Raw genomic sequence first — 13,323 nt, forward strand, 5'->3', positions numbered from 1 at the left:
CTTTTTGCCGAAGAATATTTTGTGCACCCCTCCATTCTGTTTCTTGATTCCATTGGCTTCCAAATTACGAAAAGATAATCGACAAAAAATAATCGGTCAATGCTTCAAACCATTCTCGGTCAAAATTCTATATAAAAAAGTTAATTTTGTTTAAAATATTTTTTTTCCCACAACTCTATTAATCTATTTCTTCTTGTTTTATTCGTTTGCTCGATTCATACATTAAAATTATGTTAAATTGAAGATCAAATCTTATGCACCCTAAACGGTTGAGATTTCATTGTAACCTTAATCACTATTTGCAAATATTAAGTGTATGACAATAAAATTAAAAATTTTAACTTAATAAGATTATTATTGATGCCACATAGAAGTTATAGTCATTTTGTGTTCAGAATGTTTGATCTTGTTAAACTATGCCCGAAATTGTTACTAATTTTTTGTATTTCTGTCCAATGACATGGACTAATAATAACGAAACATTGTATTCTCAACCTTAAAACGAAGTGATGTTTTGACGTTGTAATACATAATCTAGTTGTATTTTTTTTTAATGAGTAAAAAATCTTAAATTCGGTATCTGTAAATAGTTAGTTATGTACTAAAATGTAATGACATATCTCATTGAGAAAGACATGACCAGCCGACCTAAATATTTATCTTATCCAACATTAAACATTGTTTTGAAATGTATTAAAAATACACAAGCTATAGATTAGGGTAGAGTAGGGTGGTTCAATGCATGGATTTAGAGATATGTGCATGTTGGAGTGTTAGATTATTGAGATAATTCTGGATTAATTTCGCATGCGTGTATTTAAATTAATCAATAAGATCATGGCACAAATGATTTTTAATTCAAATGGATTAAGATTTACGATAATTAATGGTAGCAATGTAGGAGGAACAAGAATTTAGGAAATATTAAATATTAAATAAAATAAAATAAAATAAAATAAAATATATATACGAGAAAGTAATGGAGTACGGCGCTGAGAAGCCGAGAGATGGGGTGACGTGTCGGGAAGGGACAGACAGTTAGTCCGGCGGGTCGGCGTGTTTTAGTTCAAAGCTGTTTACCGCGTGTGGGACCCGCGGTTTTGTCCCGCCAACAAAGAGAGAGACTGCAACGTCTCGCGATGCGCCACGTTTTGCCTCATGGAGAAATGAAAACGACAAAAATGAAAATAAATAAAAAATTAAAGAAAATAAAAGCAACCGTCATGGCATTAAATAAATAAAATAAAAGGATAAAGGTGTGGGCTGCTGCTGCCGCCTTTTTCTCCATGGTGGACTTTGTTGCCTCTGAGATGACAACTCCCCTCTCACTCTCTTATCTCTTCTCAATCTCAAATAAAGTTTTCGGTGTGCTTGAAATACGGTGACATAATATTGGTGTCTTACTTGAATTATGGTCCGAAATGTTTATTAAGGTTTTACAAGGCCGGTTATAGAGTCGGATGCCAAGGACTGAACTGGCAAGATAAATCGAAGAACGGGATTTGGTGTGATTTTTTTTTTTCGATACTTTTGTTGAAGATTTAAACTTATCAATTAGAATTTAATAAATTCCACATTTCGACAAAAAGAAAATAATATTACCTCAAGTAGTGATACCACTTGTTTTAATTTCTATCACGTAGAAAAATTTGGCAACAAGCTCGGATAATTTCGGAGTGCATTTTGACAATGAAATTTTACAATGAAAAGGCAAGTTAAGTAAAAAATGTAAGTTATGAGCAAGGGTTTTTCAAGTTTGAACACTTAATTATGACTTATGACTGATTTACTACATGGCTTGATGGAATCTCTCTTGCACCGTTTGATTTATTAAGTAAATATCATCCTGTAATACACTAGTCGTTGTAATTAAAAATTTCGAACAAGATTAAAGCCATCGAACACGGTAAAATATTTTGCGTCACACGGAAGAATAAGGTGACTGCACATGCACATGAGAGCTACGTTGGTACGTACGCTTTGGTGTTTGGAGAATCAAACAAGACTCTTTCCCGCACTCTTACGTATGCCTATTGGGGCCCAACCCTACTTGTGAAACTGGAACCCCCTTTTCTCCATTTCCCACAAAAATTATCCATTATTAACCTCAAGGTCCTCCTCGACGAGAAATTTTTTATTGTGTTTAAAATACGGGTGGTTTATTACGTGTTTTTTTATGAGTGGATGATAGTTTTATTTTTCAAGTTTAATTTTTTTAATATAAATATCTCATCACTTATATAGTGACGCGTAATGTACCATCTTATGTTTCATACAGGCTAAAAAATCTTTCCTCCTTGACTGCAACTTAGCTAAAGGTCCAAAAGCCAAAAAAAAGCCTGTTTTGTCTAAAAAATTATCTTCAACCAATGACTGGGCTATAATTCTATGGAACCCACCAAGTCATTATTTGGCCAAATGTAGCCCTCCTATTGACCGTTTTTGCGCTCAACTCTTTAAATAATTGATTCAAATTTAACGGCTATATTTAAAAACATTCAACGGTAGTTTAATTAAATTAACTAATAAATTTAAATTATAAACTTTAAAACTAATATATTATTGAGGGGGCTATGTTTAGCCCCTTATGTTGGAGATGGTATATAAGTATGATTTGATATTGTTCATTTAAAAATAATTTTTTACAGGGCTATAATTTTAGATGGAACTATGTTTACCCTTTCGATTGAAGATGAACTTATTAGCTGGATTTTGAATTGAAGTCTACCTTCTATTTTAAGTATGCATTTGCCACACAACACGTTATTGACATTGTCAATGTCATTCGTATAATAGCTTTAATATTGTTGAATGGTTATTGATTTGGATAACTATTTTTGGGAGTTTAGGGTTTAGACTTCGTTGTCAATAATTTGTTTAGCAACTAATGCGACTATTTGAAGTCCTTTTACGTACATTAATTAATTGTATGAACGCACTGTCGTTGAAGTGAATCATATTCACTTGTCATTTTTTTTTTTTTTGAATATCTGAGTGCATATTCAACCGTTGAATATGTACGCATGACACACACACACACATATTCACTTGTCAATTTTTTTTTGAATATCTGAGTGCATTCAACCGTCGAATATGTACGCATGATAAATACACACACACACACACACACACACATACATACATACATATATATATATATATCTACCAATTAATAAAACACTTATTGTCAACCAAAATCCTATTACCAGTTTAACCCTCTAATTAAAACATAACATAAATAAGAAATATGGGGCAGAAATGTAATTTCACACAACCAAATTTTGCTGTTTTTTTTCAAAGTCTTACCTACATGTAATCCTAATATATCTATAATTTTTAAATTAAAAAATCAAAAAAAAAAAAAATTCCCACTCCCACATTCTCTATCACTCTCTTCCTCTCTCTTTTTATTTCAAAAACAAAAATAAAAAAATTTCTCACACTTTTTTCTGAGCCCATATGCTAGTGTGTGCGTGTGCGTGTGCGTGTGCGTGTGTGTATTAATGTGTGAAGGTGTAAAGAAATGTTCATCATCGGAGTACTATGCAAACTTTCAAGGAGTTGAGAAACTTCTCCTGATGTAAATTGATTTCAAGTGAAACCTCAACTTTTATAATGATATATCATAGATTCATAATTAGATCAACGCACATGTGAAGTTCAATGACTACACAGGTTCTATGTCACTAAATTTAAATTTATAATGAGTTGAGCTACGTATTCTGTTACTATAATTTTGTATTTTAAGAATTTGATAGCCAACTGCATTAAAAGTAGTGATTTCTAAATGATAAATGTCGATTCTCAATTAGTTTACAAATAACATTTTGATTTTAGTTTATTTGAATAATGCAAATTGCAAATTGCATTACAAAATAAAAAATAAAAAAAAACAAAATACTTTCATAATATCATATATAATGGTTGTAATCAAATCCCTAACATTCTTTGTAGTATCCAATTGTTGAGCAATAGTAGTAATAATAGTACCATGCGACCCATATTGGAAGGAATATAGGCTATATCTATTCGGAAAATACTGAAGAGACTCTCATAAAAATGAAATTATCTGCATTTTTTATCGTTTTACATTTTTAACATAATATTTTATAATATTAACACAAAAAACTAACGTTAAACTACAAAATGAAAAATAAGCTGTGGAAAGTTCGACTATTTGATTGTGATTTACAAGACTGTTATTATAAAATTATAATAAAAATCAGTAGATGAAGCTATGGAGTCGCGACACTTAGCTGTTACAATCACATGGACTAATTCTTGTCATTAAAAAAAAATAAAAAATAAAATCTGGTGGGAGACATAATTTGACCACAAACAAACCATATAAATAATAATAATAATAATATTTAGCAAATCAAATCTGGTTAGGTGTGTGAGAGATGGCATCCATAGGCTTGTGTATTTAGTACTCTACTTCTAGCGGCTAGAGAGAGAGAGAGAGAGAGAGAGAGAGTTTAGAGACAGATGTCATGCACCAACTTGGTGGACACGTTATGTAATACGACTTTCTCAATGTTTTATTTTCTGACCGCCGAACTATGTGATAGAGATCTTATTCGGATTTTACTGTCTGCACGTAGAGATTAAACCATTCGGATACCTCAAATTAAATTCGACGATTTTTATTTGCTCATTTCGTTAGTCATTTCACATAAATAAGAAGTTTCGATCTTTTTTTTACATAATTTAAAAATTCAAATTTTTTGATCTTTAGACACTGAGCACTAAAATCCAAAGAGGATTCACATTCAACTCTATGAACAAAGATTAGATGGATGCCTAATGTTTATTGAAATTTGATTGAGAAACTTTATCTAGAAAATACTAAATAAAAAAGGAATATGTTCACAAAAATATAGTGGTATGAAAGTAGTCTCAAAATTGTAATTATGCCGTTAGTTTGATGGTCCCAATGCACCAATTTGTAACAGAAGGCGACCTCCCATATTGTTATTTTACTTGTTCACATTTGCATTAAAATTAATTTTAAAAAAATTTCACCTTAAATTTGATTTCTGATCCCAAAAGCTTAATATTCAGTTAACAAATAACGCTTCGGTTAGAATAAATTTTTTATGTCAAATTATACACAGTGATATTTTCACTTAGAATTTGACATCTCATTTGGAGATGTTTGTAAACGGATAAATTCAATTTATCACGATACGTAAAAGTGACTTGCCATTTTCTTTATTGTGGAAATATCATCACATTTGGTAAAATAAAAAATAAAAAGGATCATATCTGCTTAACAAATAATAGAAAGATCATTTCTTTTCTAAGTCATCCATCATAGTGAGATGATTGTTACCAAACAACATAATTTGCTTTATTTTTTAAAAATCCAAACAACACAATTTGTAACGAGTTGATTTTAATTAAGGAAAAAAAAGTTTGAGAAGAGGTGGTATGGTGCAGAACGAGAGATTTTTTAATGTGAAAGACGCACGATTCGATTAAATAAGTATAATTATATAATTAATTGTGAATTTCAACGAAAAAAAATCAACATATTATAATTACGAAGTTGTGCCGAGTCATGTGTGCCGCACACAAAAAAAAAAATTCGTGAGGAACGGCGTGTCATCTACCAAAGAACGGCACGTCGCCTGATTGTATATGCAATGAACACGCCACCACATGTTTGAAACAGGAGGAGGGAAAGCACTTTGGATCCTCTCCGGATCCACTTGATCTTGAGTCTGCGGATCAAGTGATCAGGATCGTCGAAATTTAATTCAACGGTTATATATAAGGGGTTTTTTTAAAGTTATAATAATTTTAGCCATTGGATCAAATTTGGACGGTCCGGATCATTTGATCCGCGGGCTCAGATCCTTTGGATCCGGAGAGGATCCAAATCCGAGGGAAAGAAAAAGATTGGAAATTTGGACGCACCGGATTCGCCACCACCTGTTTGAAACGGGAACACTCCCAGTTTGCGAAATTCGAATTGGGATCTAATTTGTTTGAGTAAATTAACAAAATTGGGGATGAAATTGTTAAAATAATTGTTATTGAATAATTTGGGAGACACTGTTAGAGTGATAGGGTTAGGGTTTATGTTAGAATTAGATCAAAATTTCAAATGGGGAGAATTTTTCTGATTGAATTGGATGGCAGAACTTACAGATGTAGATTCTGTGACAGCGCGCTTGCCCTTGCCGGTGATGTCCTCTCTCGGGTACCCTCTCTCTCTAAAGTTTGCATCTTTTTATATATTATGAGGTCTGTAGATTGCTATAAGCATGATTACAAGTAAAATAGGATTCATTTGTGATAGAATGGAGGAAAAGATTGAAAATTTGTTTCCTTTTGATGGAATTTGAAATGGGTTTGTATTGATTTTAGAAAAAGGGTTTTAGAAATTGAGTTTTCAGGTCCTGCATGGACTAGATTCTATGTAGCATTGTTTTTCTGGGTTGGGAATTGGGATAAAGGCCTTTTTTCAGAGAATATGGGGTGTTTCTTGGTGAAGAAGCTTTGTGACCTGAGAAAAGACACATGTAAAAGGACTAGATTGGGTGCGGTAGGGGTGGGCAAAAAAACCGAAGAACTGAGAAACCGCACTGAACTGAGGCCAAAAAACCCGAAGAAAACCGAGCCAAATTAATAAACTCAGTCAGGAGTAAGTATAATATCGTTTTTGTGAGATTTGAGATTGATTTGCATATAATAATTATTTTAGAGATTTGAGATTGTTTGCATATTACAGATTGTAAAAGCTGAAAAATCCAGGTCAAGTGGGGGGAGAAAACCACTTAGTGCCATGGTAAGGACTAGAATGTATACACACATAGATACATGGAGAAACTAAACATTTCGCCACTAGACTGCGGCCGAACTATTAACTTTTGTTGTTGTGAAGAGTGTCAAGTGATACATTAGATATGGATCTTAAGTAATGTTTTCCTTTTCGAAGAATACATAGAACTGTGTTCAATTTTTATTCTGTTACTTATATATCATGGAGCTTATTCTCAATATTTTGGGACTTTTAGTTTCATTGTTGCTTTTTCATTATGTGTGCAGAGAGCCAATGTAATATGCTTTAGTGTTTAACAATTTGACTTTAGTTTGTTGTAATTTGATTAGAATTTCAACTGCGGTCGAAGAAGGGCATATCTGTTCAGCAATGTGTAAGTTCTTTGCTATTATAGCCTTTGCTTTTAGTTGCCTTCCATATTTACATGTCATTTTCTGGCCGACATATTGCCAGACAATGAACAAATATCCTTTAGTGAACTAATTCATTCTTGAATGGCCATATTGCGTCAATTTCTTTATAGGAATCGCTTACTCTCTAAATTGTAAGTTTGCTGATTGTTAAAATTCATCATATGTTAAGCAGTAGTTGGAGGATACCACTGTGCATACTAGCCATTCTCAACCTTTTGGTCACAATAATATAAATTTGATGCTGCCGCATTTGTTCTAATAAAAATAATGATGTTATATTATCTTCAACTTCAAGTGCCATGAGTAAATGTTGATTGGCTTTTCCTTCATCCTCATTCTTCTCATCTGACCTATGAAAACCTTATCCAGGGTGAACATAACGCTTGGTCCTGAGGAAGAGAGGCTAATGCTCTCTGGTTTGCATACTGTAGAAGATATATTTTGTTGCTGCTGCGGGCAGATTCTTGGCTGGAAATATGTATGCTTTCTTCATCTTTCTGCTTGAATGTTTTCCGCTTTGTTGTTAGCACGAGTAGGTAGTAGCAGGACTAGACAGTGTCACGTTTAGCTAGCCTATATTTTTTTAAATCAAGTACTTGAAATGCACTCTTATGTCTCTGCTATCAATTTACTTTTAGACCTGGACCACTTTACCTTTGAACTAGTAAGATTATTTGTGGCAAAGTTTACATGCGGTATTTGATCAATGTTAGTAAAGTGCTGTTTGTGGACTGAATACCACCTTTATTTTGAACACAAAACAATCTTATGTAATACTGATGGTGAATTTTATTAGGTAATTGCACACGACCAAACCCAAAAATACAAGGAAGGAAAGTTTGTGCTTGAAAGGTACTAGCTATCTTTTACTTTTGTCTCTATTGATGGTTTCTATTGAACTAAATGTGCCCGTCTCAATAGCAGATGGAGGATAGTGGAGGATGTAGCTGAGTTATTCAACTTGGACGCTCGTCTTGGTTCAAGTGATGCAGAGAGTCCCTAGCAAAGTTAAGCACTTATACAAACAATAAGAGCTGGATGCTATACAGTTTATCTTCTTTATTATTACAGACAATTTCAAGAGTTTTTCTTGATCTTTTTATGTGCATCCTCGAATGAATTCTGTATTACACTTTGAGGTTTTTATTTTTTCAACTAAATGTCTTAATTACCAACCCTAATCCATCAATCCAATACATGATGGTATGTTATAAATTTGTCTTTCCTGGCTGGTTTGAGAATTGTGATCAAGGATCACCTATTGAAAAAAATCTAAAGGCCAAGGGTTGTCACTCACTAGGCTTGATACTGATTGCTTGTGAATTTTTTATTATTAACATTCTAATCAAGGTTTTGTATATAAATAAATAATATTAGTTTTCAAATATTGGTTGGCTTGAGAGAGAGGGAGGGAAAGAGAGACCCAAAGCCGGCAACATCACCTTACATGAACGTGGTTATTTTGCTATTGTATATTCTTCTTTCACATGACAAGGAAAAGCTACATCTTATCCCAGAAAATAAAGAATGGATGGCAGAACTTATAGATGCAGATTCTGTGACAGCGCTCTTGCCCTTGCCAATGATGTCCTCTCTCGGGTACTCTCTCTCTCTCTCCCTCTCTCTCTCTCTCTCAAGTTTGCATCTTTTTATATTTTTATTGTGAGACTTTTAGAATGATATAAGCATAACTACAAGTTATATAGGCTTAATTGGTGATATGATGGGAACAAAAGATTGAAAACTTGTTTCCTTCGGGAGAATTTGAAATGGGTTTGTTAGTTTGTATTGATTTTAGAAAAAGGGTTTTAGAAATTGTATTTTTGGTATTTAGTGGGAATTGGCTGGTTGGGAATGGTTGATATGAGCATAAGTGGATTGGGATTTCCTGAGTTGGGGTTTTGGAAGGACTAGAATGTGTATGCGACGGTACCACATATTCAGTAGTTGTTTGAAATGCATCGCAGCATTCAACAAGATTGTAATGGCTATAAGTAAGAGCTAGGTCAATTGCTGGTTCTTTGAGAGGACAAAACCACTTAGTGCCATGAATACGGTAGGAATATATACACCTAGATATTTAATTACTTGTTTATGCTTGAAGTAATTGAGGAAATATTAAGTTAGATTTCGTATTTTGTGAGGAAATCTGAACTTTTGGCCAAACTATAAAGTTTTATTTTATTATTTCTATGTCGAGTAGCTTATTCTCAATATTTTGAGGTGTTTATTTTCATCCTTGCTATTTCATTTCTACATGCAGAGACTCAATTTTTTGTGTTTAACGATTTGACTCTATCTTGCTATTTCATTTCTGGTCACCAGAATATAAAATTTGATTCAATCGCATTTGCTCTTCTTATCCTAAAAAATTAAGATGCTATCTTCCATGGACCTTGAGCAAATGTTAATGGACATTTCTTTCGTTCTCATTCTTCTTGTCTGTCCTATGAAATTTGTATACAGGGTGAACATAACGCCTTGGTCCTGAGGCAGAGATGCTAACGATCTCTGGTCTGTATACTGTAGAGGATATCTTTTGTTGCTGCTGCGGACAGAGTCTTGACGGGAAATATGTATGCTTTCTTCGTCTCTCTGCTTCCTTGTTTTCTGCCTCCTAGTTTTGGATGAGTAAGAGGACTAGAGTGTCACTCGTAAACAAAAGAGAAAAAAAAACACACAAATGAACATGTTTTCTTGAACAAAGCACCCTGTTGTGCAGATGGTGAATTTTATTAGGTAATTGCTCACGACGAAAGCCAACAATACGAGGAAGGAAAAATTGTGCTTGAAAGGTTCTCACTAACGTGTACTTTTGTGTCTGTTTACGGTTTATTGTCTCTAGAACAGATGCAAGTATGTGGAGGATGTAGCTGAGGAATTCAACTTGGGGGCTCATCTTCGTTCAAGTGACGCAGGAAATCCCTAGCACAGTTAAGCACTTGCAGTTAATCTATATGTGAACGAAAATACCCTACAAATGACAGCCTTTTGTAGCATCAGGATCGAAGATGCAATTTTCCGTAAAGCTTTTGTGGCACTTGAAAAGTTAGAGCTCTCCTACTAGAAACATGGAATGCTTTTGTAGCACTAGAAGCTTTTGTCAATGTCGGAAGGAATTCTTTAATCTGGACGCCTGTGTACACATGCATAAACATGGGATGGTATGACCAAAATACAAAGTGTTGTTTTGTGTGTGCGGTCTAACGGTCACATGGTCTGATTATCCACTCCATTCTAAACATCATTCGAGCGCTAATTGATTAGTAAGTTATAGGGCGCTAACCACTCGTTTAGATCTATGTTACCATGTTTTGCATCGTCAAACACAACATTTTATGTCATTATTCAATGTTCATTGCATAAAAATTTTACTCAAATCAATAATCGTTTCATTGTTTAACAATCTTTCTTCAGGAAACAGATGAACATTGGGTGAAATTTTGTGAATAATGCATGAATAATGATCTATAGAATGAACGATTTTGAGCATTAAATTATTTTGAGTAAACTTGGATTTATGACTAGTGAGATTAGTGAGAAGAGAACCCCACCTGTTGTGAACAACTTACATAACGAGTTTACTGTCACGAGGCCTTTCCATTTAAGAAAAATATACACATGCCAAAGTATTATTAAAAAACTTACTACGTAATAATAAACTTATTTCATATAAGTTATCCTCATCCGAATAGTCCTCAAAAGTATTTAGCTTTGCTTTTCCTCTCCATGAGTTTTGTCTGACCGAGTCTTGGACCGAGGGTTGGGGACCACAGAATAAGCGGGTAATGAAAAAGAAAGAAACAAAAAAATAAAATGTCACCATCGTGGAATTGTTGTGGTGTTATATTATAGGAAGAGAGATTATATTCACATTCTAAATTATTTCTCTCACATCTTTTTAAATTTTTAATATTTTAATATTTTCTACATACCATTAACACTTGATAGAAAAATATGAAAAAATTAAAAATATGTAAAAGAAGTAATTTAGAATGTTTGAATATAATCTCATATAAGAAACGCACGACCATGACCCACTCTGCAACTCTCTGCCCACACACGGACTCTCAGTTCATTTTCCTTCTACAACTTCTTTGAAAGCAAGACTCCCATCGTCAATGTTTTGTGTCAATAATAAAGTTTGGCGTGATGCACCACACATCGATTCTGTGTCAAATCAATTTAACGCTAATTTTTATATTAATATTATAAAATATAAAGTGGCAGAGAATCTATTAAGAGTTTTAATTTTAAATGAGTTTTCTTAACATTTCACATGTTATTTTACATAATAATATATAAACTGTTGCCATGTGAATTTACCATAGCGATGTATTCATGTCATAGAAGTGTTTTACTTCTATGTATAGTTTTTTTGTTTCCAGTTCTAATACTTGAGGAAAATTACATTAAATTTATTTAAATTACAGAAAAAAAATTCCTAACTTAAATGTGCTTTAACCAAGTTTGCTAATTATCTAGATACGTTTTGTTGTTCTAACCTAAGCCCCTCTTTATTTCCATTTATTTTTTCACTTATTTTTTGTTTCAATTTTTGTGAGTTGTCAATCGTTGGTCTATTTATGTAATACTTTTATTGACAATTTTGAAATGGATTCGGAGCTTAATAAAAAAGGAAGTAGAAAACGACATGCCAAACACAACCATCTTTTTACTCGGCAGACCCTCCCTCCCTCCGCCGCTCCCTCCCTCACTAGTCCATCATGATGCGATTTGCTAATTTTGCCACGTCACCACCCTCACTATCAAAATGACAAAAACCTCCTTGCTGCATCATCATCATCATCATCATCATGTCATTTCTTATCATTAGCACATGAGTCACATAGAATGATGCATCGACGTGCTACAATGCTTGATTTTTTACATGTAAGGCGTTATTTATGTTCACAACAATCTACTCCGTAAACATTATACTGAAGTGAAAAACCCCCTATTGTCAAGAGAAAAACAGCCTGGATCACCAACTCTGGCCCCTAAATGACCTATGTTCACTGCAATCTACTTTGTAAACATTATACTGAAGTGGAAAACCCGCTATTGTCGAGAGAAAAACAGTGTGGATCACCAACTAAGGCCCCTAAATGACCTCTCAATGATAAAAGAGTTAGGACGGCAGAGACAGCTAGGAGGTTTGCTTAGAAGCAACCATCTTAAAAGAGTATGTAATAACTCACTGATCGAGTGCTCCTACGCTGAAGATGAACGAGGCTAAACGATCTGCCAAAGCTATAGCATGTAAAAATGCATCGTTTGTGTCGGGCACATTTAAAAATTTCTCTAAAAGCATTACTCAATTTTTAGTTGTTTTTTTTTTTTTTCTTAATTTATCGATTAATTACGAGTGTGGTGTTGGCTGCGCAACGTAACTAAACGTTGGAGTTGGGAGAGACGGCCGTGACGCCTTCGGTTCCGACAAGATTCTGTTGGATTACGGGACCCGCCACACTTTGAATACTAGCCACTACCTTCGCAGAGAAGCCGACACGTACTCGGGAAATGGGTCCCACGTCCAGGATATTTATAAAACTCAACAAAAAGTAAAAAAAAAAAAAAAAATAAAAAAAAGAAGGGGGGGGCACAGAAAGGGAGGTGGTGACCAATTGGGAAGGGTCAAATCGGTCAGTGTACGAATTGACGGCCGGACTAGAAATCTTTTTTCTCCTCTTTCCATTTCTTTTCCTCTCTTCCTTTCACATTCTTTATTTTATCTTTCTCATTCTATAATTTAATATAAGATATTAACGTAACTTAATCGTAATCGTTCAAATAAAAAGAAAAAAAAAAAAAAGACAAAAAAGAGAAGAGAAAATCTTACTCTTGACGGGGTCGGTGTGGCCATGCAATGACAACAGATGCAGCGTACAGTTTGTGCAGAAGTTGGAGGAGGGAGCAGCTCATGGGTGCTCAGTGGTGATGATGCCAGTGATGACGTCGGAATTAGGTGAAAATAAATATTCAAGTAATTAACTAAAGTGAGGTGGTCTGCTGCTCCACCTGCACCTGCAGCTCCTTTGCGTGTTGTATTTACTCTTCTTTATTTCCCCTTTTATTTTATTTTTTTATTTTTTAATCCCCAAACTTACATTTAGAGAT

The 13,323-nt window shown here is 33.9% G+C and overlaps 1 protein-coding gene across 6 annotated transcripts; it reads left to right on the top strand.

Moving 5' to 3' along the window:
- The first annotated feature begins 5,930 nt into the window (after positions 1–5,930).
- On the top strand, positions 5,931–10,474 carry LOC137729353 (protein yippee-like At5g53940). 6 transcript variants are annotated; one of them, XR_011067987.1, is made up of 8 exons: positions 5,931–6,208; positions 6,740–6,796; positions 7,120–7,163; positions 7,573–7,681; positions 8,000–8,055; positions 8,125–8,210; positions 8,721–8,802; positions 9,670–10,474. XR_011067987.1 is itself a non-coding variant. In XM_068468282.1 (6 exons), exons 1-6 carry the CDS (start codon positions 6,113–6,115, stop codon positions 8,204–8,206), a joined length of 444 nt encoding a protein of 147 aa, XP_068324383.1. In that variant the 5' UTR covers positions 5,931–6,112; the 3' UTR covers positions 8,207–8,351. The 6 variants fall into 6 exon arrangements, 4 of the variants coding, with proteins under 4 accessions (XP_068324383.1, XP_068324384.1, XP_068324386.1 ...); XR_011067988.1 differs by having other exon boundaries at positions 8,128–8,210; XM_068468282.1 differs by lacking the exons at positions 8,721–8,802; positions 9,670–10,474 and having other exon boundaries at positions 8,125–8,351.
- Positions 10,475–13,323: the final 2,849 nt, after the last annotated feature.

This window comes from Pyrus communis, chromosome 3 (genome assembly GCF_963583255.1).
Source record: "Pyrus communis chromosome 3, drPyrComm1.1, whole genome shotgun sequence".
In the NCBI taxonomy this organism is placed as follows: domain Eukaryota; kingdom Viridiplantae; phylum Streptophyta; class Magnoliopsida; order Rosales; family Rosaceae; genus Pyrus; species Pyrus communis.